We start from the raw sequence: 27,519 nt of genomic DNA, 5'->3' as shown, positions 1-27,519 counted from the left end.
CTACAGGCTCGTTGTGAGCTTGTAGATCTGCTATTTTCAAATAGCCGTTCATTTCATTCATGACTGTACTCAATGTGGCCGCTTCTTTTGGGCTTGTTTTCATAGACCTGGTTGCTTTGTTTCTCTCGCCAAAACCTGGCAACACTGGCTGCTGCTCGAGTCGTACGCCGCGCCTCTCCTTGTTCGTGGAGAGACCCGAAACGCGAGGAGGAGGAGGAGGAGGCCGCCCTGTCACCCATTCCCTCTGTAACGGTCGCTATAACCGTTAAATCAACAGGACCTTTTCTTTTCTGTTCACTTCTCAGCGTCGCTGCTGATCTGATCCCCCTATAGTTTCCCCTGGTTCTTCCAGCTTATCCCCCCGGTCCCCGGACCCCCTGTCTGTCTGTTACCATGGCGGCGAGTGCGAAACGAAAGCAAGAGGAGAAGCACCTGAAGATGCTCCGAGAAATGACCAGTTTACCTCCCAACAGAAAGTGCTCTGACTGCGACCAGCGCGGCCCGACCTACGCCAACATGACAGTGGGCTCCTTCGTGTGCACCTCCTGCTCTGGCATCCTGTGAGTGTATAGTTACTGAATGACCTTATAGCAGTCAGTCAGTTAGACATGGCTGCACACACGCATACATTATCCATTCAACTGCATTGTGTCAGGCTAATGTTAGCTGTTGTTACGATGTTACAGCCACAGTGACTAACGTTAGACTTAGTGATGACTGGCGGTGGTCTCTAGACTTTGTCTTTATATATTTATACGTGTATTTGGGAGGGACAGCACAATGAACACCACACGTATGTAATTACGCCGGATTTAGCAAGAATGCTAACTTCCATCCGCAGTCCCCCATACAGAAAACGAGCGACATTACAAATAGAGCACATATAAACATTACTAAAGGGGTACAAACAGAAGAGGAAAAAAGGCCTAGTTTTAACCTAAAATACCAGAGACTCAGGGAAACTAACAGCCTGCTAATGCTAGCCATGGGAACTTGTATCTGACACTTGCTAGTTAGTCAGAGCCTCTGGGCTGGTAGATAAAGCCGGGTATGTGCTGTAGTAGCTACTAGTTGCTGGTGTATCTTGTAGCAGGCACTACCACATTGTTAACTAACAGTAACTTAAGTACATTTACTCAAGTACTGTACTTATAAGTACCATTTTTAGGTATTTGTACTTTACTTGAGTATTTCCAATACTTTTACAAAACGTATGTTAACCACTGCTACATTGTTCTTGACTGGTTATAAAGTTTCATGCCAAGCTCTCCTAACTTACCCAACGCCCCCATAACTATCATCATCATCATCATCATCATCACACACATATCCAGCATAATATAAATCATCTTGACAAAATGATTCACCAATATTTGATCAGTAGTCCATATTTGTCCACAGATCCACATTGCTATCCGCACAGATAAGAGCGTGATGTCCACGCTAATTCCACAGTTTAAATAAAATAAATTATGATTTTAAAGAAATTAATCCATTTTGACTTACTGCAGTATTTATCTGATTTAAAACCTTGTTGTGCCGTTGTGTAACCAGGCATCTGCAGCTTTGGATTTGGGATTAGTGAAGCACTCTATTTCTCCAATATTGTGCTGAAATGCTTTCCTCTATTCAGCAGTCATATGTGTTTCTAGATATCTAAGTCCAGTAGGTGAGCATCCAATGGTAATTCACACCTTTGCCCTCAATTTATTTTGACGATTCCGCTGTCTGCACAGTACAGTAGGTTCCTTCTTTCAGACTGTATAAACTCTTACTATAAGCCAAATAGTGCAAGAGAGTATGCTTCAGATGTGTAAATTAAATGTTACTGCAGTCAAATACAGTACTTGTTCAACTACAACATCATATCTGCCTACTTCTGATACACCATGGTTCCTAGTTCTTTCAAACGGTTAAAGTGGACGCATATGACACACATCCAGTATCAGAGACAACGTGTTGTTTTTGCAAGTGTGATGAATAGTTTGAAAGATTCTCACAAACTTCTGTCCCTTTTTCTCAACTCTTTACCTTCCATTTGTGGGTCTACAACAAACAACGTTGTTTGCTTAACATAATCACGTGAAACTGACAGTACTACTTAATTACAGAGGAAAGCAAGTCGACAGTAAGCTATTAGCAAGTACCGGTAGGCTAACTCAATAAGTTAACCTAATTGCAATGTCCTTTTCTGTCACATATGTATTCCATTAATTGCTATTTGGAGGTCATCCAGCGAATCTCTGTTTGTGAATAATAGTTTGTCTGATAATGTGGAAACAGGGAAGTATGTGTCACTCTCTCATTTCTGTCCAATGCCCTTGTAACTCTATTAGAAGGTTGTGAAACAGTTTCCTTTCCGATTTAGGCCATGCTTCATCCACACCGCTTTAGTTTGGAGGTGTCCTGTCTTTATCCCATCAGATACAGCCTAAGGCCCTAGGCAACAGATTTTGTGACCCCCCCCCCCAATTGTGCACACTGTATCTTGGCAGTCTCCCCCCCCCAAATGTGCAGGCTAGTATAGAAGGTGTGCGAAGAAAAATGATGTCATGACATACACACTTTCCTAGTAATAGGCTCTGGCTATCCCTCTCCAGTCCCTCTCCAGGGAGTCCTCTGAATTTCTCAGTGGTTTATGCTAATATGTTGCCATACTTTGTAATGTGAGTTAATTTAGATATTCTATAAGGTCCCCATCATGTGGGCTCCTGCGAATTTCACCCTTGTTCTCTCCCAAGTTATTACCTTCATGGTAACATAGGGTAATATCGAGACACATCGATAACAACACATCCTCAAACCAGATTATGACGGGAGCCTTTTTATCTGTAGCCTCATTTATTTGAACTGCTCAGCCTCATTTGAACTTCTGCCTCAGGTAATTGGGAAATGACCTGCTTTATGGGGAATTCGAGTAATGGCAGAAGAGTAAACATTGTCTGTAAAAAGGATTTATGTATGCAGGAAGTGTTGTGTGATTGTAAGGTCAGGAAGTGGCAGGGCTCCAACATGCTGCTACATCAGCAGCATGTGATGTTACATGTGCCACAGGAAGGGGAAGAGAGGTAGCTGTCTGTTTCTCGCTCCATTCTTCTCGCACAGGGGGGCCAGAAAGATTTACACTATCTCACTGTATGCATTGATTGTCTTGATTATTTACATTTTCAAGAGTGAGAACCTTGTTCCTTTTGTTTATATCTTGATGGACAACATAAACACTGTCCTCATAATCCACACAATATTACAGGCTTGTAAGCCATGCATTGTAATGGCCAGTGAGCCAGAAGGAAGCCCCTGGTGTCTGTCTCTCTTAACCATGGTCCATTTGGTGGCCATACCGTTTCTTAGTTATCATACTGTACATACTTCAGTACATCTCAGCGGCAAATGCCATTGATTAAACATGTAGCCTTGCACTATTTCAAAGTTAGTTATAGTGCTATCAGGTGATGCAACTCGCCTTATTTCCATGATCTCATTTACTTTATTATCTCATTTATGGCTGTCTTGTCAGCCGAGCATAAACCACAATCATTTGTTCTGTCGGACCAGTGTTGTTTTGTTTGCCTGCTCTCTGAATAGTAATATTCCCTACTTGTGTAGGGGGTTAATAGGGGGGCGCTAATACCTTCCCGTGCACCAAGCCCCCTTCTAGTTGTGTTGTAGTGGGTGGAGTTGGAATGTACTATGTAAACACATTCCAGATGAAGGTGGAGGCTTCCCCAGGAGGTACATTTACCACAATGTCTTTTGCTGGAATGTTTCTTGTGTCAGGAAGTGACATACTCAGCCGATTTGTCCTCAAATTAGCGGGGCTTTGACATGGTTCAAGTGGGAAGATGTTAAATAAATTATTGCATTGATCAATATTGTGTTGACTAATTTGAATTTTGAAGTTTCACTTTACCATTCCTGACTTTTGATTTCACAAAGATGACCCTAAGTCTGGATTTGTTTTGGTATGCTAAGCAGTAGCAAAAGAGGTGGATGCCGCATAGATTGCATTTGCATAGATTTATCTATTCTTATCTCTTATGACTATTTTCTGCAAAACGTTGTTGGGAGCTTGTACAAAAAATAATTTCACTGGCTCTTTTACACATGTAAACTAGTTTTGTCTTATGAGATTCAATGCTGCCAGTTTCTCACCCTGAAGCTGCCGCAAAGGATGGTACAATGGTCTCCCTGATGAGCCTCTCTGAGATGCAGAGCTACGTAAAAGTTATGGGGTTCATAATTATTTTTAAGGTTGCACGATTCATCGGTCATAATATCGGTATCGGCAACATCAGCCTTAAAAATGTAATATGGGTATCGAACCGATATCACAATAATATGTCTGTTTTAGCAAACATTTTATTGCATAATAATGTTTTGAATGTGAAGCTGAAAAAGCTGTTTGTGATGTGATGATTCAATCAGGGTTTTCTGGAGAAGCTTTCAACAATTGGAAACATGTTAAATACAAATATTCACATTGTTTGAACTAGTATGGCCAAATATATCAGGTAATAAGAATGCACTGTTTATTAGAAGTCTGCATCTGCACCCAGAATCACAGTAATTGTACAACAGGTGTAAGGGAACCATGCAATAATCGTTAATTTAATATCAGCCAAATCCCAATATTGTGCATCCCTAATTATTATGTGAATCTGTGCTCTAGAGCCTTTATTTAACTTTTTTGGCGACATCAGCAAGTATGCAGGCGATGTCCCAATTTTAACCACTTTCTACCTGCCCTCCCTATTTTGGGCATGTCCTTCATTATAGGTGAAAAATGTCAAAAGTTTTCAAACGCGATTGTGTTGTGAGCTTATAGATCAAAACACCATTAATTGTTGTTCCAGGACTCTTCAAAATCACCACTTTGTCTGTTAGAGATCCCTATGTGAAGGGTGACAAGCTAAGGCAGTGGCTGTGGCTCAGGTTTGAGGATAGACACACTCACACAGGTGTACTACATGAATGCACATATGTCTTTATAAACTACAGACACTGAAGGTGTGTCTCAATTCCTCACGTCTCTGACCTTTTTATACAGAGAAGATCATATTGAGAGACCTAGAGGGCTCTGGAACTCCCCCCCCCCCCCCCACAGTATCTGACCTAGTTTTGTCCTCATGAGACTGGGGACTGATCATTTGTTTGCCCCAGGGTACTAGGGAAAACATGTACTTATGTACTCTACACACACACACACACACACACACACACACACACACACACACACACACACACACACACACACACACACACACACACACACACACACACACACACACACACACACACACACACACACACACACACACACACACACACACAATCTCTTGTTTATATTCTGTTACTTATTTATTTGAGTAGTGCATAAAGAGAGAGGGGAAGAACCTAAATAGTAAAATCTACAAACCACAAACAAACAAAAAATAACTCTTAAATACTCTTTTGTCCCACCCATCTCAAATAACTGTTTTTGCAATATAGCCTGGTAAGATTTTAGTCATTGTAGGTGGATTTCCTGAGCAGCTGAGTCATTTTGAAGGCAGTAACTCAGTGAGGAAAGTCTGGCCAGTGTGGCACATTGAGCAAAGTTGCTGTTGCAACATTATGTAGAGTAAATGTCACATAAGTCACATAATAATGGTTTCCTACTGTGAGGAATCACTGGCTTACAAGTCAAGTTGCATCTTTCATTTTGTTTAGTGTGTAATTGTGTAATTGTCATGATGAGAGGTGCAGGTGTTAAGTAGTAACTCTTGTTACTTGAGAACATAATTTTGCCTTCGGGGCCAGCGTATATTTTAACAAGATGTTTTTTTGGCCATTCATGTTTTACAGCTTCTATGGGTAGGCCCAGTAGGGACAAACGTGCAACAGAGATGTAAACTAACTCTACGTTATAGAATGACACATTCCATCTAGTTTGAGCCCAATGCTAACAATGTACTTGACAACCACTATCTGTCATGATGCATCACAACCAAGTCCACACACCAAAAATTTGCAACGCAACCAGTTGCAACATGCAACCAGTTGCAAGCAGCGTTCAGAATTGACCTATTGCAGGTCGCCACAGTTTCGGGATTCTGTGCGCTTAGTTGCAACTTGTTGTATTGCAAATCATTGGTGTGGACTGGGCTTTAGACTTGGGGTTTGACAATAATTTTAAAAGCAGCACTTGAGTTCTTTCTTAAAAAGTTTTTTTTGGGGAGAGTTTTTCCCCCCAGCATTTATTAGATGGGTGCAGTGAAGAGAGAGAGTGACATGCAGCAAATGGTCCGGCCAGCTGGGAATCGAACCTGGGACTCACTGTCAGGCATTAGACAGCGAGTGTCTAATGCCTGCACACCCTAACCACTCGCCTATTGGGTCGCCCCAATAGCAGCACTTGATTAAATGTGATTGATGCCTATTATTATTACATTCTATTGTGAAATAGATGAATGTGAAATGAATGTGAAACAGTAGAAATGTGTGTGTGGGGGGGTAATGGACAGATGGGTTCCTTATTTCAAGGGTGTTTTAACTATCACCTTTTTAGTATGGTCAGTGAATTGTATTCTTAGTGGAACTCTGAGTACTCTAGTGGAGCTCATTGGTCAATATGCTGTGCAAATAGAGAAAGGCATCTAGGTAGAGCTATTGATGAATGCTAGGCTGACTGATGAGAAGCATAAATAATTTAGCAGCCATGTCTAGTCTTACAGTGCCTTTCAGCTCCAGTGCTCCACCAAGGCTTTTCCTATGTCACCAAGGAGATGGTGTTTGTAATTGGGATGGTGTACAGCCAGGCAGGGAGGTGTTTTTTTTTAACGAGAAAATGAACAGATGAGTGGAGAGGTTCAGGTGAATCAGACACAGTGAAGTTGTGAGCAATGTGTTGCTGTGTTTCACAACAGTGGTGGGAAAAGTATTATCAATACTGCAATGTAGAAGTACTCTGTTACAAGTGAAAGTACGGAAGTAAAAATTGAGTAAGTAAAAGTACAAAAGTATTGGTATGAAAATGTACTTAAAGTACCAAAAGTAAAAGTACTAAAATGTTTGAAAATAGCCGATCTACAAACATGCGACACGTTGTGAGCTTGTAGATCGGCTATTTTCAAATAGTCTCGGTATAAGATAGGGCGAAAGTGGTTAATGTATGTTTTATAATGTAATAATTTATATCTGCAAAGTAATTAGTAACTAAAGTTTTCAAATAATTGTAGTGCTAGTGGAGTAAAAGTACAATATTTGCCTCTGAGATGTAGTGGAGTAGAAATAAAAGTATAGACAATTGGAAAGTAAAAGACACTTAACCCCTAACTGCTCCCCATGCAGGCGCAGTATTAATAGCACCCACTGCTCCTAATAGTTAGGATGGGTAAATGCAGAGGACACATTTCACATATGTGGGGTATAGTAACAAAAGTACCCTAGAGGAGGAGTGGTGACAACATTTTTATTATTATATCCAAATTCGTATTTTTTCCCCCTGCTATGTTCTGCTGGCCTTCCACACCTCCCCTGGAGAGTTCAGGCTAGGCCTGCACAGGAAGAGAGGGGAAGTGAAGGCAGGAAACAGCCCACCTGACGCCCCACTCTCCCATCACTTTCACCACACACACACACACACACACACACACACACACACACACACACACACACACACACACACACACACACACACACACACACACACACACACACACACACACACACACACACACACACACACACACACACACACACACACACACACACACACACAGGACCTCACGCAGGCATAAACAGATTGAAGCCTAGCTCACTTAACTTCCCAATGGTTCTCACACACCTGCTCAGTGGTTTCCCTGTCTTTTAGGAAGGCTTAAGTAGCAGCATTAGTATGGGTGTGGTGGTGGGTGACTGGAACGGCGAGGCATATAAGCCAGGGAAGGGAACAGAATATTTAACATGACATTTTACAAAACAAGAGAAGAGGAAGGGAAATGCCAGGCTGCGTGTGATTCTTCCACAGCTCATCGACATAGTTAAGTTAAGTGGGGCCTTGTTCTATGTGGCATGAGAAATAACCTTGTCAGAACAGCAAGGCTTTTGTGGGCTAATGGGTGTTGCTCTATTATAAGGGTTTCTATATTCAGAGAGCCCTCTTGTACTTGTGGTGCACTGACAAATGTGGTTCATTGGATTGCTACTTACCCCTGATTTATACTTGGTTACGTGCTGGTGTTGTGCACCAAAAAAAAGCAGCATCGCAGCACGATGCTTTGAGCTTGTAGATCGGCTGTTTTTGGTGCACGACACCGGCTCGCATGTATGTAAGTAAGCACATATTACCCTTTAGACAGGGTTTCCCCCTCCTTGTTCTTCTGTCTGGTTTGTCTCTCTCGCTCTCTCTCTCGTCTCTTTTGTCTCCTCAAGTCGGAGGCGTCAGTGCTGCTGTCTCCTTCGCCCCAGATTCAAGCAGCAATAAGTCAGCGCATTGCTAATTAAGTGGTCTGACCTGACAAGTGGGATCTGGACGTTGTCCAGAGACATGATGAGCGTTGGATGTGAGAGATGTGTTCAAATTAAATTAACCCCTGCCTATTTCTTTCTTTCCCTTTTGTCCGTCTCTCTCTTTCTCAATCTCTCTCACTTCCCGTCCGTCCCAGGCGAGGGCTGAACCCACCCCACAGAGTGAAGTCAATCTCCATGGCAACCTTCACGCAACAGGAAATTGAGTTCCTACAGAAACATGGCAATGAGGTAGGCATGCCAAGCGTCTGCCGGGCTCTGCCCTCTCCTGACTGTTACTCTGGCTGCTGCATGTTGGGACGCGTGACCCCGTGCTTGACTACGCTTGCCTTGGAAACTGTCTATGTACTGGTATGCCGTCATGCTGCACTTGTGGGCCAGGGGGTCCCCAGTGAAATTAGTTAACATAGCGTCACAATCCTTTTAACCACTTAGCATTGGCTATTCAAAAATAGCAGATCTACAAGCTCATAGCGCGGCACCGAGTGCCGCGCTATGAGCTTGTAGATCTGCAATTTTTGAAAAATCTTGAAAATGTGTGCATATCTTTGAATATATATATATTTTTTAAAGCGAACATTTTTAACTCAAATCTTTGCTTCTGAGGGTCCCTGGCACAAAACATTTTCAGATGGGGATCTGCGGCCAAATAATATATATCAAATTTAGGGGTCCTTGACATGAAAAAGGTTGAAAACCACTGCTATAGACTTATCTCCCGGTTTCTTTACCAGGTGAGAATGTACAAAACAATAAGAGTTGTGATTGGTATTGAGGTGATACCAATTTGAATGGACAATTTAGTACAAATGGCAAAATAAAGATGGAAACCATTATATTAATATTTTATAGTTCACAGAACTGTCCAAGACAGCTAATTAAAGTTTTCTGCAGTGAGCTTGGTCTTAAAGGACCAAAACAGGTTGACATTTGTAGCTGACTAGATCAATAGGCGGAAAGTATTGTAGCTGGTTTGACCAAATCAACTAATTTGATTACAATTAGTTGGAATTGCCTGCATGCAAAAACAATATATAATATTTGTAAAATGTCAGCTAATATGCCCACCTGGTAATAAACTACTCGAACTAGAGAATTTCAGACCACTTTACACTTAGACCAGACTCAAACTACGTTTATGCAGCTGGCTCTTCTTCACAGCTTCCTTGGCTTTTGGGTTTGGGTAGCATTCCTTGGATATTTGCCTAATCCTGTGAAATGGGATTTATAGGCCAAGTGTGTGTGAGCTCAGCTGTGAGAATAGGCCAGCGTGCTGAAGAGTAGACAGTGGTGCTCTTTCATAGTAGATGGTGTTGCTGTCTGTCTCGGCTTACTATCTTAATGCTAAATACACTGCTGCTGCTATTATTTATTTACTTTACTATTGAACACACACAAACACTTTATTCTGCCAAGTTGGTTTTTGAATTGGGGAAAGGGCATTCTAAAAAAAAACAGCCTAAGTAGGGCTCTGCTGCTTTCTATTGGTTTGATGTTTTTTTTGTATTTGTGTCAGGTGCTCTCTGCGAAAGGAGGGGTGGGAAAAAAATAACTTGAAAACCGCAGCAGCATCAATATAGCAACCTTGAAGGATTCAGACATCATCAACCTTCAGTGTGTCTACCTGCCCCTCCATTTTGCTACAGCTTATAATAGCCTCTGCTTCCCAGTTGGCATTGCTCTATTTCACAACAGAAACGTTGGATGATCCAGTGAAAGATGGCATATAGTTAAAAATAATTCACATTGTGTCAATCACGTTTACACACTGCTCCCGAAATGTTGTCCTTCATACGGTTCTTCGGACCAGGTTAGATTTTCTGCGTTTTTCTGCATCCTCTTGTCTATATATTGCATTGTTTTGAGGCTGTAACCTACGCTGAAGAATGAATCCTGTGGATTCAGGAGAGGCTCATTGCCTAGCGTGCACTTTTCCGATGAGGTGATACTATTCAAGTGTGTGCGTGTGTACTGTCAGCTGGGCCATGAAATAAACTTTGAAAGGACTGGGATCATCCTGCAGCTCCTTGATCAGCAGATGAAACTATCCTTGCTCTTTAGCGATCTCACAGTAGACCCAAAGTGGACCACGCAACAACCATCCTGGCTGCTTAATGAATGTTTTTTTCCTTCTTTTTTTTGCGGAATGTTTCTAATAGAATAATACACATCAAACTTGGTGTGCAAGGTGGGTGTGCATAACGATTTTTATTGGATGACGGATTTAAAAAACAATGCAATTTGATTTGATAGACCTGGAGACGCTTAAATCCTGAAGGCAGTGTTTTTTTTTTAAGTCAGTCTAACATACTCCAGTCTTACACTATAATACACTATATTATAGATGATCTCAGCAGATCTTTGTGAATCAAAGGTGTCCTTACACAAAATAATAAGATAACATACAGTTTAAGACAGAAAGACACAGAGATTGTGAACTATCATTTGAGGGTAGACGTTATAAAAGGTATAGAGTAATCCTTAGCCTTTTTACATTTTCCAAGTAACATTAATGTTTCAACAAAAAGTCACAGTCACATAAATTGCAGATATCCGGGGGTCTCCCTTGATGGCTGTAATTGTTCATAAACCATTTATGCATCACTGGAGCAAGCCATTGATTGTATTACATGTCACAACACTGTTCATGGGAATTGTTGGATTATGTGTAGAACTGTGGCTTCAGACAGGACATGATCTTTTTTTGATTACCGGTAATCAAAAAAATGTATTACCGGCCACATTGTAAAGTGACAGTATTACAGGCCAGTGAGCCACGGTTCAAGACCTGTAAGTAATGTTGAACAATATAAGAAATCTGCTTGTGAATGACTAATGTTACTATCCAAATGTATTAGAATGCGTCGTATTTTGACTTTGGGACATTTAAGTTAGTTAAAGGTTGGGTAAGTGATTTACTTTGGTTAAAATACGTGTTAAATAGTTCTATATTCTGATAGTACTCATTGCTATAGAGTGTTTGTTCAGTAAAAGGAGTCTCCCAGCTCTTTATTAAACTGAAAATGCATTTTCAGTGCTCTCTCCTGATTGGCTTAAAATTTGTCACTTACCTGAAAATGTACTATATTATGTTAACTAAAGAGCTGGAGAGACCCCTGTGACCGAACAAATGCCCTGTAGCAATGATTACTATCAGAATATAGTACTTTAACCTTTTTAATAAAAATAAATAAATTACCAAAACATATCACTTACCCTACCTTTTAAGTAAAATTATGTAAGCATTTCTGGGAGGCTCTTTCCGGCTGTAATATTTTACTTTGGTTAGAATCTCAGGGTAGCTGAAATTGGTAATATATGTTGGTGATATTGTCTGCCACTGAGGTGCTACAAAATGATAACTGAATCATCGTTTAAAGCCATTCTTCCAACTTATCTGTTCTAGGTTTGCAAACCGTTGTGGCTAGGCCTTTATGATGACAGAACCTCCTCAATACCAGACTTCAGAGAACCTCAGAAAGTCAAAGAGTTCCTTCAAGAGAAATACGAGAAGAAGAGATGGTGAGAAAATGTTTAATATTTGATGGCATAGAGAGGATATATAGTCCTCAGGCACGGCAGTCATATGATTTTTGTCTTCGATATTTTTATTTTTATCATTCTCCCGCTGTCTTGGAATGCCTCACAGGCAGTTGGCCGCAGGCGAGCACCAGACACTTGTTTAAATGCATAGAATGTAGGTCATACAAGCCTGCTTCAGCCACAGACCTGAAAAACATGCATTTTTGTGTTCATCCACATACTGTATGAGATGTGTAATCCGCTTGCTAAGGGGGTTTATTAAGATGAATGTGCTGTACCATTGATTGAACCATGAAACCATAATTATCATGATATGAGGTCGATTTGCTGTGGGTGTTTTGTGATCGTTAAGTGAGACGACTAATGTGAGTAATTATATCGTTGCTCTTGTGCAGAAACCTCTTATCTCCAATTTTTGTAAATGAATGCCCTACTTGATCATACTGCAGCGTCAATAATGGATAGAGTAAATAGAGTAAATTAGAGTGACAGGGACTGAAACGGCAACGGAAACAGAAGAGTAAAACCTGCATTCTCCTCTACAGGGTCTCATATCGGTGACTACAAAATTACAAATATACCAAATATGTGATTTCTTTCTTTCTCTGTCTGAATCAGATTGGAAAGTCTGGCTAAAAACTGTATTTGTCACGTGTGTGTTGCTTTGTGTTTTTATCCACCAAATGACACACTTGACACTGCCGGCACAAATGAGTCAAAATGTTCACAGTTGTAGTGGTGTCACCCACTGGCACTGGAACGGAGATGCATAGATCTTTTTTTTGTCCCCCCACTTTTCAGTCTAGTCTTTTTCTTAGATATAGCAAGCTCTATTTCATGAAAACAAAACCCCCTTCACAGTGATTAATAATCACATATGCATTTATTGTTATCTTAATTTTCTGTGGTAGCATGTGTTCATTAAATAATTTAATGTAATGCTTTGCAAAAGCGCTCAGTTCACCCTCAGGCCAGAGTAGACCCCCTTCGCAAAAGGGACCAGTTCTCTCGTATTCCACTTCGTGTGCCACACCTCCTGGGCCAATCCGGTGCCCTGGTGTCACCTATTGTCATGACTCATGAGACAGTGTCACCTATTCTCATGAGGCAGAATTAGAGGATCTTATAGTCACTACCAGCAGCAGCACTACTGCTATGCTGTATCCGATAAGCTACTATCTCGCTAGCTTGTAGGCAAGTAAGATAGTAGCCAGGTGAGCCTCACTTGAGTATTGAATGTTAAAAGTGAGGAGAGAGTGTTTTTTTTCTCACTGTGGACTGCCATGTTGATCGGCACTGAGAATATTAAACATGATATTTCACACCATTTAAGCTATGATTAATTTGCCCCACCTTATAGAATGAAGCTAGCAAATGTAGCTAACAGTGGCCATCATACTTAAAGGTTCAATATGAATACTTTAGTCCAGAAGTACTCCGATTTTTTTATTTACATAAAAGTAGCAATACCACAATATCAAAATACTCTGTTATGAGTAAAAGGCCTGTATTCCAAAATGTACTTGAGTTAAAGTACAAAAGTACTGGCATCAAAATATATTTACAGTTGGTTACAAAGTACAAAGTAAAAGTACCTAGACTATTAAAAAAAACAAAAAAACATTGTGCCTCAACTTTGTACTTGAGTAAGTTACTTTCCAAAACTGCTTCTATCATTACAACCCTAAGTACTACCTATGATTGGTTGACTGGCTGTGTAATCTGCCTCTCAGGTATGTCCCTCCAGAACAGGCCAAGGTGGTGGCTTCAGTCCACGCCTCCATCTCTGGCTCCTCCAACAGCAGTACCAGCAGCACCCCTGAGGTCCGACCACTCAAATCCTTGCTGGGGGAGTCGGTCCCCTCCCTGCACCTCAACAAAAATACTCCTCCTAATCAGGTTAGATACGCTCTACTCAAACACATGCGTAGTTGAAAGTCCACGTATGCTACAAATGCATGTCAACTTTTACTTGTCTTTTGCCCGCACACTGTTTCCAAATGTGAGTTTCACTCATGCATCAGATCATAATTTGGGCAAATAGACACACACACACACACACACACACACACACACACACACACACACACACACACACACACACACACACACACACACACACACACACACACACACACACACACACACACACACACACACACACACACACACACACACACACGCAATTTAACATTTATGTTGCCATTTTTAACCGTAAGCCTAAAGCCGAAAAACAGCAGATCTACAAGCCCACAACGCGTCTGCGATGCGTTGTGAGCTTATAGATCGGCTGTTTTCCGGTGCACGACACTGGCGCACAACTAATATAAATCATGTTTAACTCTAATTCCAATCCCTAAACCTAACCTCTAAATGTCTAATCCTAACCTGAATGTTTTTCTAATTGTAAACGTATCCCTAATAATTATTTTTTTTAACTATAAAACAACCATTTGTCTTGTGAGGACCAGGAAAACAGTCCTCACAATGTATATTTCTTCAAATTCTACTATACTTGGTCCTCGCAAGTATAGTAAAACACACACACACACACACACACACACACACACACACACACACACACACACACACACACACACACACACACACACACACACTCTCACTCATTTCAGACTTTCCTTGTCTCTGTCAGTCTCCGGTGGTGAGTCGTGTCCAGGCCCACCAACAGCAGTTCCACGAAAAGAAGTTTGACCTCCTCAGCGACCTGGGTGGAGACATCTTTGCTGCCCCGCCAACCCAGAACGCAGGCAATGGCGGCAACTTCGCGAACTTTGCACATTTCAACAGCCACCCACGTAAGCAATGGTTGAGTGATTTGATTTTTGACAGTTTCACTACCTTATTCAGACACACACATACTCACAAGTACATCCTGGTGTGTTTGACAGCCATGTGCTGAGAGATGTTTCAAATCTTTTTTTATTGTGAAGCACAGGGTAATATTATACATTTCTGTTCATACATATGGATTGCTTCCTTTTTTCTTTTTTTTTAACAAAAACCAACAGACATATACACAAAATAGACGAGTAACATGAAAAGAATACACTCAAACTTAAACAAAAAACAAAGGGACCCTCCCGCCTCCCTTCCCCCTCCCCAGAAGTGCTGCCCCAGATTACATGCCTATCAACCTTTAAGAAAGGAGACTAAAGGCTTCCAAATATTTTCAAAATCTTTCAGTTTGTCTTTGAGTATAAATCTGATTCTTTCTAAATGTAAGGATTCTGTCATCTCGTTGCGCCAGAGTTTGATTGTGGGGGCCTCTTTCTTCTTCCAAAATAATAGTATCAATCATGTGCTGAGAGATACTGATGTTTTTGAAGTACACAAGCCTCATCTGACCAGTTCTGCAAGAACGTGGGAATTTATGAGTCTGTGAGCCATGTATATCGGTGGTTGATAGACCTGGCCATGCATGTTAGGACACCGCCGGAAGAGCTGTGGACTTACAACTCTCCATGGTTACTAATGCTTAACATAAAGCTGTTGGTGTTTGAGTGTTGTGGAGGATAATGTCCTCTCATTTCCTCCTCAACGATCAAGACCCATCCTAATGCAGTAAGCAAAGAGGCATCCGCAGAGATCCACACAGGAGGTATAAACATGCACAAGCATCTAATGATGTCTGCAATAGTGTGCGCACACACACACACACACACACACACACCCTTGAATCCTTGTGCGCTCAGCCAGCGGTCCAGACAGACTGTGTCCGGTGGGAGAAGGTAAACCTCAGAAACTCCCCACAGCCATTACCGCTACCGCGTCCATCATTGTCAGTGGACACCACTCTGTCATTAGCTTTCCTATTTAGCGCACCATTCATTCATTGTGTGTGTACTGTAATCATCGTCCATGCCTCTAGTCATCATTCTGTGTAAAGCCATCCTTGTTAACATCACCCATTGTTTTTGTTTTGTTGTCCTTCTGTGTCAATTTGTGTTCGTCCATGTCCTGCCATGACCTCCAGCATCTCAGAATTCTAACGCAGACTTTGCGAACTTTGATGCGTTCGGCAGCGCATCTGGGTCGTCGGGTGCTTTCCCCTCCTCCGCTCCCCAAGCCCCATTGCAACCCTCAGGCACAGGTAGCGCAAAAACACCATTCACCAGACAAAATGTCACATGTAGCGCAACATTACAGGAGGACATTATCATACTGCAACAGATGCACACGCACGCGTGCGCACTCACTCACTCACTCACTCACTCACTCACTCACACACACACACACACACACACACACACACACACACACACACACACACACACACACACACACACACACACACACACACACACACACACACACACACACACACACACACACACACACACACACACACACACACACACACACACACACACACACACACACACAATGACATGTACACTTTTGTTCACATAAAGTGCATTAGCCATGTGTATTGTCAACTCATTGTCCATTTTGGTCTGTCATGTTATTTCTACTCAAACATGTGTCTGACCTACTCATTGTCACTGCCTGTGTTCAAATGGTCTCATCTGTTCTCATTGTCCTCATTTCTGCTCTTCCAGTCCTACATGGTATCACAATGAACTTCTCCGTTACACTAATCCTGCACACTTCTGCTTATACACGATGGCCTTTTGCTCTGTCTGTTGTGACTGGCTGACTGGCTTTAACATGCAGTCTCTCTCACTCTCACTCTCTGACTGGCTTTTGCTCATTCATTAAACACTGTGACAGATGTTTAGCCCCCGCCTATCCCTGAGCCATGATAAACAGAGGATGTTGTCAATACCACACTGCCCCCTGGTGGCGTTAGAAGTCATGATAACTGTAGTGTGTGCAGCTGCACCATGACCTCTGGAGGACGTCTATTGGCTTAAGGATAAACCTCCACTCTCTCTTCCGTGCTCCATAAAATAATCTGTCTATGCTGGGGCCTGACCAGCCTGCTGGCCTGCCTGCCTGGCATCAACTCTGTCTCTATTCACTCTGTTTGCCTCGTATCTTTCACATCTTTTGCTTTGAGGGTCTGTGTTTGATTAACCCAGTAAGACCGGGAATCTCTGTCATTTTAGATTTCTATTCAAAAATGGCAGATCTACAAGCTTCTTGAAAATGTGTGCAAATCTTTGAATATATATTACAAAAATTAAAGTGAACTTTTGTAACTCAAATCTGTGCTTCTGGGGATTCCACAAATGTCTTCTAACTCTTCTAAATTCTAAAACGTTTTTCTGAAAAAGAACGTATGTTGCTATAGTATCAGTGGTTCTCAATCTTTTTCATGTCAAGGACCCCCAAAATATGTATTTGGCCACGGACCCCCATCTCAAAGTATTTAGTTCCAGGAACCACCCAGACCCAAATATGAGTTAAATCTTGCCTTAAAAAAACAAATATATATTTTCAAAGATTTGCATACATTTTCAAGATTTTTCAGAAACAGCCGATCTACAAGCTATGAGCTGCACTCGGTGCAGCGCTATGAGCTTGTATATCTGCTATTTCTAAATAGCCAAAGTATAAAATAATGGTTAAAGTAGTTACACAGATGTGTTCCTGGTCTTAATGGGTTAACATTATTTTATTTTCTCCTTTTGTCTTTGTTGATGTTTTTCTTTTCTTTTCACCCTGCACTTCTCATTTCCCAATGCTCCCTCCCCCCTCACCTTTGGTTGCCAGTGTTCACTGTCCTCTCATCCAGCCGCAGTGTTGGTGAGTTTGCCACTGCTCTGTCTCTCCTGGCTGCTCACAGTAAGTCTTTCAATCACTGTGCTCTCTTTAACAGCTCCCGCCCTCTCCTCTGACTGTGTACCAATCACCCAGACCCCTTTCTAACAGCTCCCGCCCTCTCCTTTGACTGTGTACCAATCACCCAGACCCCTTTCTAGCTCCCCTTCTCTCTCCCTCTCTCTGGAAATAATTATGTGTCTACAGTACATATGTCATTGTGGGAGTGTGTACGTCTGACCCTCAAAGGAGCACCCTCAATTGTTAAAATTAAGTTTATTATTATCACTATTAAGAACTATTATAATGGTTGGAGACAATAAAAAGGTAATGAGAAGCAAAATCATGATCACATGAAGCAATTCACAGTTCATGTGACCAGTACTGTAAACATGTATTTTCAATCAAACAAGAATGGGGCCAGTTGGTCAGTTGGCTCTCATGCATTGAAGGAGGCATGAGCTCGGCCCTGGCCTCCCTAGGTTGGCAGAGGGAAGGTAGTGCCCAGGATTACATAGACAATTGGCACTGGGTGTAAAAAAAAAAAGAAATGGGGTTACAAAATCGTGGGATAAAAATTTAGAAAAAAAAAAAAAGAATGCCTTGGAACATCTCTAACAATGTACATGAAGCTACAATAACCGCTTTGTTCAAGACCGCAGCCCCATCTGTTTGGTCCACGTTTGAATCTAAACTCAAAAGTCTACTAAATCTAGTAATCCTCAGCCTAATGCGATGGCCTTGCCATAACTGAATTAATTCCAAGGAATGGTTCACAAAACTAGGACACTTCTTTTCCTTTCCCTCTGTGAGAGTTAGGGTCTGTCGTTAGGACCTGTGTTGAGAATGTGTATTGATTCGAATCAAACTTTGATTCGCTGACGTAGGTTCACCTCAGCACTGCACGTGCTGAGGAGACACTCTTGCTTTACTGGTGCACATTATGGACACTGTAATTATTCAGTGTTCCAGACCTAGACCCCTGCAATCCCTTCCCCTCCTTTCAGTTTTCTCTCTCCCTCCTCCCATTAATCCATTAAGACCGGGAACGCATCTGTGATCTTTGTGTCATTTTTAGATTTCTTTGGCTATTCAAAAATAGCAGATATACAAGCTCATAGCGCGGCACAGAGTGCCGCGCTATGAGCTTGAGGATCTGAAATATTTTGTTCCAGGGACCCCCAGAAGTTGTAACAGAGTTAAAAAATATCCGCTTTAAAAATATATATATTCAAAGATTTGCACAAAATGTCACGATTTAAAAAAAAATCTTAAAATTACATAGATGCGTTCCCGGTCTTAATGGATTAAGGGAGTGTTAATGCTGATGCTGTTTCATAAAACCAGCCACCAAGGGCCCCTCTTGTGACTCTGCAATATCTCTCCTTCTCACACACAGGTAGCTCCTCGGGGGGACTAGCTAATTCCACTTTTGCTAATTTTGACAACTTCCCCAAATCCTGTAGTGCTGATTTTGGATCCTTCAGTTCCGCATCCCAGAGTAACTCCACAGGAGCAGCCAGGGAGGCTGTAGAGAGCGCTAGCGCCAGTACTGCTGATAAATATGCAGCCCTGGCCAACCTGGATCTAAACGTCTTTAGCTCTGCTAATACGGAGCAAGGTAAACCTCCTCTCCTGCCTAACCCACTCTGTTTCGCAGAATTAAAGATGTCCTTGAAATGAGGGGTTGCCATCTTGAGAATTTACCCCATAAAAGTGATTGTGCAGGGCAGGCTCACAAGCCCATTGGCAGGCTACCTTCTACATTGTTGGACCGGTTTAGGAACATTATGTTGGTGGAACGCAAGTATATAAACATTGAAATAATGGTTCTGTTAGAAACGAACCAAATGGAAGATTCAGTTTTTAAGCTCTGCCCAAAACTAAATCTTTGAGGTCGTTTTTTTCTTCCTATTGCCTTTACAGCTCTGAGATGGTCCAGTTTTGAGCCAAGGCCAACTAAAAACTTCCCTCAGCCCTGGTGGTAGCTTTAGGCGACCATGATGAATAAAGGCACATTTTTACTTCGTCGTTCAACGGTGTCGCTGGGTCACATGTTTGGTTGAAATGTTGGTTGACAATTAAGTATAATTGGGCCTAAACGCTTGGAACTGCCTGTCAGATATTGATAAAAGCATATGAGAGTATGGTGTTGTTTTTAATTTAGATTTAATATAACACCCTGACAAAAAGTAATTGTATTTATTTAACCCATTAAGACCTGAGGTTCCGATTCTACAAAATGTCTTCTAAATCCCATTTAAAAAAAAAACGTATGTTGCTATATCAGTGGTTCTCAAACATGTTCATGTCAAGGACCCCAAAATGATATGTGTTTGGCCGCGGACCCACGTCTCAAAATATGCTGTTCCAGGGACCCCCAGAAGCTAAGATTTGAATTAAAAATGTTTGCTATAAAAAATATATATATTCAAAGATTGAATATATATTCAAAAATGGAAGATCTACAAGATCATAGCCGTGCTATGAGCTTGTAGATCTGCTATTTTTTAATAGCCAAAGTGTAAAATAATGCTTTTTAGCTCAAATCTAAAAATGACACAGATGCGTTCCAGGTCAAACATTTTGACAGCATTGAAATCGCATTGGAGTGTGTGGCTGCTCTTTGTGAGAGTATTCTCACATGAAGAATATTCCATGATTTTTCAAAGTTACAGTAAAATCACTGTTTTTGCTGGCAGCAGTGGCACACTATTACACCATTGATATGGCAGTCAAAGAGTTAATGAACTTAAAAACAGCCTCATAAATGGACAAAAGTTTTTTTTTAATTATTTTTATAAGTGATATTCTATGCTCCATCCCAGGTAGGTCAATGCAGAGATACAGGGAACCACGAGGAGAGAGGGGAGAGCCATGTGAGCACGTGGTCTGTGCACCAATCCGCTGAGCCAACATGCAGGCACCCAAAACCAAAAACTTTGTTCTACTATTTTGCATTTTTCCTAGAATTGTCCCTTAAGCTCTCAAATCCACTTAGCCTGCCAAGGGGTGGCAGTGGCTCAGGAGGTAGAGAGGCCACCTGGGCATCATAACTTTCCACTCATTGCTACAAAAAAATCCTGGGGGGGGAAATGGTATGTCGTACAGGGCTTGGCTTAATTCCCTGTCAATCTGTTCAATTCAAAATGTGAATAGAACAGCATTTAATTTAATAAGGGCTGCATTTTCATTCTCAGTAAGTAGGTTGAATTTGGGAAACTTCGCAAAAATGTACGAACGTTAGAATCACACAATCCACATCAAACTGACTGACTGAATTGGCAGTGGCTTGAACCCAGCCTTGCTTTTGTGTGCTCGTTTACCAGGAAGTGGTATTCCTAGCACGGTGAGCTCAGCCCCAGGGTCGGCAGGAGTGGGGGGTGTTCCGCAGAGCCAGCCGGTAGCAATGCCCAGGGGAGACCGCTACGCTGCTCTAGCTGCACTCGATACCGCCTTCGGCTCAACGCCACCAACCAGCGTTTACAACAACACCAGTACCTCACAAGGGTAAGACACTAGGGATGTAACGATTCACTCAACTCATGATATGATAAGATTACATTTGAACTTCATAAAGTCTATATGTTGTCTCATGTTGCAGGGGAGTGTTTGTCTCCGGGACTGGGCCATCATCTGGCCAGGCACAGCAGACTCTACCCAGCATGCCCCAGGGTTTTGGAGGTGAGAAAGGTTTAGGCTTTTTACCAGTCTGAATTGACAACCCCAGTCTCTCAGACCTTTCTCTAAACGTAGCTCTAAAGGAGTGCAGGGTCTGGCCAAGTCATTTATCAAAATATATACTGGTGTTTTTTCTTTTCTGAACCTTGTTTGATACAGTGTATGTAACTTAAAATGTTAAGTAGATGACTGACTTTGCTCCACAGCATGAGGTCCCCAGGCAGCTCAGTCACCCCTGCTAATGAGGCATGTTTAAGGAACAACCAAGCTGACCCCACCTGAACACTCTAGGCTGCATTCAGGCTCAGAGCAGGGATTAGGCAAACACGATTGTGGTGGCCAACACTCTTTTCTTAATGAAATATCCATGCAGAAGACTGGTGACACTACTTCAAATTAGTTTGGGAGAAAATGGAGAACTTTATGTTTGACCACTCTAGTGTCACAGTGGTCATTTGGGCCCCTCTCAAGATGAGAAATCAGCTTTGGTCCTAAAAACCCCTCAGCAGTAAATTAACCTTTTGTTCCCAGTGTTTGAAATGGAAGGAAAGGATTGCCTTTTCGCTGCAATATTTATGGGAAACTCTGCCCTAGAGCAGAGTCATTGTTTCTGTTCTTATATTATGTTTTATGTTCCTGTACATAAAGCACATTGTACCGGAACTCTGTTTTAGGTTAGTTGATCAGTTCCTCACTCATGTTTGACTTCTCCACTCTCACCAACAGGTTCAACTAACCCATTTGTAGCTGCAGGTTCGGCTACAGCACCACCATGCAACCCTTTCCAGAGTAACGGGAGAGCGGCAGCCCTGGCCACAGCAGGTGTGTGTGTGTGTGTGTGTGTGTGCTGGTGTCCATGTGTGTATACGAGACTTGCATAACAGAATTATAGATAGATATTAATGACAAAAGGTTTTACCTGACTTGAATGAAAAGTATAAGAAGATAAGAGATGTGAGTGTATCTATCTGTACGGCCGTTTCCTACAATAAGTGTGTGTGTGAGAAAGTATGTGGTGACTGGGTTGTCTGTCTGATTGCTCTCGCCATGCTGGACAGGAGTGATGGGGGCTCCTCTTGGGCAGGGTTATCTTCCTGCTCACTTTGGTAGGTCACCTCTGCTCAGTGCCCCCCCCTGTGGCTGTCTGTGGCAGCGCTTTTAGGTCCCTCCTGAATATAATTGCAACGTACTACATGTAGTGAGTGTTCTCAACAGTAAGCAGTGGTGGGAAAAGAACTCAAATGTTTTACTTAAGTAAACGTACCAATACTGCAATGTAAAAATACTCTCTTACAAGTAAAAGTCTGGAATTCAAAATGCACCTGAGTAAAAATATAAAAGCATTGGCATCAAAATGTACTTGAAGTAAAAGTACTCATTATGCAAAATGTCCCATTTCAAGTTTTCAAATGTATACAAATCCTTTGAAAATAGGCGATCTACAAGCTCACAAGAGCTTGTAGATCGGCTATTTTCAAATGGCCGAAATGTATATAGGGCTGAAGTGGTTACTGTATGTTTTGTAATAATAATCAAAATCTACAAAGTAACTAGTAACTAAAGTTTTCAAATAATTGTAATGGAGTAAAAGTACAATATTTGCCCCTGAGATGTAGTGGAGTAAAAGTATTGGAAATACTCAATTGAAGTACAAATACCTCAAAATTGTACTTAAGTACAGTACTTGCGTATGTACTTAGTTACATTACACCACTGACAGTCGAGACATGGAGGGTAGACACATGCAGTCATACCATCTTCATAGTAGGAACAATGGTTTTATTTTCCATGTATTCAGGTAAGCAAATCATGCCTCGGTGCACATTCCAAGAGTGAGTCCTGTGCTTTCGGGTGCCTTGTAACAGTAATGGCTTTATTTGTGTTATATTTTATTCTCCGGCCACCCCTTAACCTTTCAGGCAGATAAGTTATTGACCATTTTTTGACCATCTTTACACGGCAGCCATTTTCCTTTTACTTTCATATACTAGGAGGTGTTGATCATACTCACTGCATGTCAGGGGTCCCATACCTGACTATGAAGTGAGTATACAAAATGGCTGCCGTGTGGTGTGAATATGGTCAATTGCTACATCGCGATTGTTGAAACTGACTTGATGCCTGAGAACACAACCTTACAGCAAGGGTCTTGTCTGCGAATGTGTTGTACGTGTTCATTTTACCTACTGTACAGTAGAACTCCTCCGCTGCTACTTGCATGTGTTCTAACTGTAGGCTACTCTTAACTAATACAAATTCCACAAGGAAGAAGCAGGAAAGGAGGAATGTTGCACAAGGGAGCCACATTTGTACAGTATAGGAAATTACACATGCAATCAGATCAGAGACTACTCAGTGTAAATACATTTGCAATGTGTCTCCCACTGTCTTGTACATGAGTGCGTTGTATCTCTGGTTCTGGCTCTTGTGGTGATATCTTCTCCTGCTTCTCCTGGAGCACTGTTTTGTGACTATGTTTCATTTTCACATTGTCTTCTTGCCTCTTAGACTTAACCCCTTACTGATCCCTGCAAGTCAGTAGCCAACTGACCAGTAGTTCATTCTCCCACCCTCCAATCAGTTTAACATGCTGCCCTCTAACAATGATTGATTTCACTCTTGTCGTCCTGCTTTCTGTTTTCTTATGCTGGTAAGTGGTAATGCCAAACCATGCGTTCAGTAACCTTGTATGCAAATGTCTGTGCGGCTGTGCGCAGATTCAGAACTTCATACCATGATGTATAGGCGCAGAAAACCTGTATATCGTTGACGTCGGGCACACACCTCGTATCTCAATATTTGAAAATGAAAGCCCTACTTCGTCATACTACAGTGTCACACAAAGTTGCTAGAATATCTACATTATATCTACAATCACACAACGCGTCGCAATGCGACCCGTTGTGAGCTTGTAAATGAGCTATTTGTTATATTTTTGAAAAGTGAAAGTCATGTCTGAGGGTTTTATAAATATTGAACCAATGAAAAAAGTATTGGATCCATTGGAGCACAGGTTATTTTTGCCATTTCCTGAAAACTAAGGCCAGGTTTCAATCTACAAGGTCATAACGCAAGGTCTACAAGGTTTCAACCCAATATGTAATAGACTTAACCTTTCAGAAGACTCCCATAGTTCTTTTAGTGCGATGAAATACTAAAATGTCTGTGTGATTGCTTGACAATGCCCTCTGGTAAGCCATTTCTTTCCTGCTATGTTACAGCCACATTTGGTACAGGCTCCATGAGCATGCCAGCTGGATTTGGAAATGCTGCAGCCTACAACCTTCCCACCAGCTTCAGTGGAACCTTCCAGCAACCCTTCCCTGGCCAGGCTCCCTTCCCCCAGCCTCCGGCATATCCCCAGCAACCCAACGGTGTGTGCATTGACGGGATTATCTGTAGGGATTAACAGTAGACATGGGGTCTTAGGGGGTCCTTAGAGTTACTACAGGGGGTCCACCAAATATTTGTGTGCTACAATTTCTTTTTTACATTAACTACTTGAACCCTAGAATCCCCTTTCTGAGGAGAACTGTCCAAATGTAAACATTTGTCCAGTGACCATAGACAAATGTAAACATTTGTCCAGTGCAGCACTAGATCCCAGTCAGTTCCATACAGGATCAGTATCGACAGTCTTTCAGTCTTAGCACAGGTACTTGACCCTTAGCACACCCTCAGGGGTGTATCCTCTCAACTCTGGTCTATTCATTATACAGTACACACCAATGACTGTATTTCACAATCTGACACTGTCAACTGACTTAAGTTTGCTAATGATGATTTGTAGGACACGGCCTGAACCATATAGAAAGGTTGCTGTATTGTAGTGTAGGCACTAGTTGTATGTGTTGTGCGGTTATGTTATCTGTGTGAACACTTCTTGTATGTATTGTGTGGTTATACTTTGTTTTATTGTTATCTCTGAGCACACCCCACAAAAAAAGTTGTTTTGGGAATAAATTATGGAATCTTGAAACATTAGTAATTGCAATTCGGAATCACTCATTATTATTTTTATGTGGTCAGTGGTCACTGGTCAGTTGATATTTTCACAACGGTAAAATAAGATATTATTATGCGATTTGACAGCAAGTATTCTACTACATATTCTACTAAATCTAATCTATTTATCATCATCCCTTTTTAGGTGGAGGATTTTCAGTCTATGGTCAGACCAAGCCTATGGTAGCTGCCTATGGGCAGCAAATGGCTGGACCTGGCGTCACTAGCAATCCTTTCCTGGTGAGTTTAGAATCGGTTTGTTATTGGTTTAACAAAAGGGATGTCATTTTCCATAATAATTCGTTCTAATTTGTTGTTAGAAAAAGGGTCTCCCCTTTTTTGTTGCCTACTAAAGCTATTCCCTATACTCTAGGCTGCACTAACCAAACTCATAACATCTGGCATATTAACAGAAATGAATATGAACTCTAGCGACCCTATTCTAGGGTGGAAATTCACGTTGTGAGCTTGTACAGTAGATCTGCTATATTCAGTAAAGAGAAAAAAGGAGCGGGGCCAGGCCGTGTAGAGAGCGCTGGGGGACACCGGTACATAAGGTTTAAATTGTTAAGGTGTTTCAGATAACTTCTGAACTATGTTCTCCCTGGACTGTGAATTCTAATTGCATAAGGAAATGTTTCCCATAATTTTGAAATGGACGATAATGGATTATATAGTTCATTCAGAACTGTATTTCCCAAGTTTTCCCAACCAATATTGTGTAGGACAAATATCTCTGTAACTATGTCCACAAATATCACTACAACATTCAGCAAAATATTGCAACCTGATCCTTTGTCAATATTGCAGCTCTACTTGGCCATACAATACCTCTCTTCTACTGACTCGTTGCACTGGCAAAACAATCATTGTTCTATTTCATTAGTGGTGGTGAGGAAACCCCAGTGGCCGGGTTAAAGCTAGGATTATATTTCTTTCCCACGAAAATAAGATATTGTATCAATATTGACACTGTCCTTGCTTGTATCATAATCGTGTGTGTCTGTCTGTCTGTCTGTCTGTCTGTCTCTCTCTCTCTCTTCCAGGCCGGAGCTCCATCTGCACAGTATCCAGCGGGAGGCTCTTCGACAAATCCCTTCTTATAGCGCTCCATCCAATCAGCACCAATAGGCCTATATAGGGTCGACCACCGGTGCGCTTGCACCTCTTGCACTGTTTTGTTTCACAAGTAGCTTTAAAAAAACAACACAATGTTTGTAAAGTCATGTATTTTCTATTGCATTTTGAAAACAAATGTCAGTGACACTAAGAAAGTGACGGTGTCATTGACAGCATCCATGGCAACAAAACAGAGGAAAGGGGATGGTGCGTGCAGATGGAGAGGTTGGTGTCCTCTCCTATTTAACCTGTGAACTGGTCTGGCATCCACTGAGCCACAATGTATATTCAAACTGGCTGATAACTAAGTTATTGCAAATATCCCATTTGTTATGCTGCAGCTCTGTACATATTTCTTAGATGAAATTAGATCTTTGTGCATATCAGTATTTGTATCTTTAACACACACATACAAGGTTTCATAAGACAGAACTGTTACTTGGAAAAGCTGAGGGCTATTGTGAGGTTATTGTATTTACAAGAACTGAAAGCCGTTTGTTTATGCTGTATGGTTTATTTGTGAGGTGTTTGTAATGAAGAGGAAATCATGTATTTTGTTTGTGTGTGTGAGAGAAAAAGATAAGTAAGAAAGGGTGAGTGTTCAGAGAAGGGCAGGGGTCTCCTTTCTCTCCTGTTCTCATGCTGCACAGGGCCCACATTCCCAAATGACTTTTAAGGATACGGTCATCTTGGTGCTGAAGATTGTTTCAGGAACTGGTAAACAAGAATGACTGAAGACCAATTACTTTGGGTGTTACAGAATTTTAAGTTAATGTGTAAATATATATATTAAAATAATTTTAATTAAAAAGAAATGACCAAACTGTTTATTTATGACACATGTACAGTTCCAGTTGTGAAAAGGTTTTTTAATATAAAAGCAATTTATGCTGTTGCATTCAATTTACTGAACAGAAG

At 41.5% G+C, this 27,519-nt stretch overlaps 1 protein-coding gene across 3 annotated transcripts; it reads left to right on the top strand.

Annotated features, from left to right (window-relative positions):
* Positions 1-200: 200 nt before the first annotated feature.
* Positions 201-27,416, top strand: LOC311050901 (arf-GAP domain and FG repeat-containing protein 1-like). Of its 3 annotated transcripts, XM_084065122.1 has the most exons (13): positions 201-560; positions 8,646-8,739; positions 11,915-12,030; positions 13,785-13,950; positions 14,705-14,867; positions 16,046-16,162; positions 19,196-19,417; positions 21,126-21,306; positions 21,401-21,480; positions 22,204-22,299; positions 24,699-24,851; positions 25,628-25,722; positions 26,529-27,416. In XM_084065122.1, exons 1-13 carry the CDS (start codon positions 394-396, stop codon positions 26,586-26,588), a joined length of 1,710 nt encoding a protein of 569 aa, XP_083921248.1. In that variant the 5' UTR covers positions 201-393; the 3' UTR covers positions 26,589-27,416. The 3 variants fall into 3 exon arrangements, with proteins under 3 accessions (XP_083921248.1, XP_083921249.1, XP_083921250.1); XM_084065123.1 differs by lacking the exon at positions 19,196-19,417; XM_084065124.1 differs by lacking the exons at positions 16,046-16,162; positions 19,196-19,417.
* Positions 27,417-27,519: the final 103 nt, after the last annotated feature.

The sequence above is a fragment of the Gymnoscopelus microlampas genome, assembly GCF_963454915.1.
Source record: "Gymnoscopelus microlampas genome assembly, chromosome: 8".
In the NCBI taxonomy this organism is placed as follows: domain Eukaryota; kingdom Metazoa; phylum Chordata; class Actinopteri; order Myctophiformes; family Myctophidae; genus Gymnoscopelus; species Gymnoscopelus microlampas.
The sequence above is the reverse complement of the archived record's forward strand: the minus strand, read 5'-3'. Positions and strand labels throughout refer to the sequence as shown.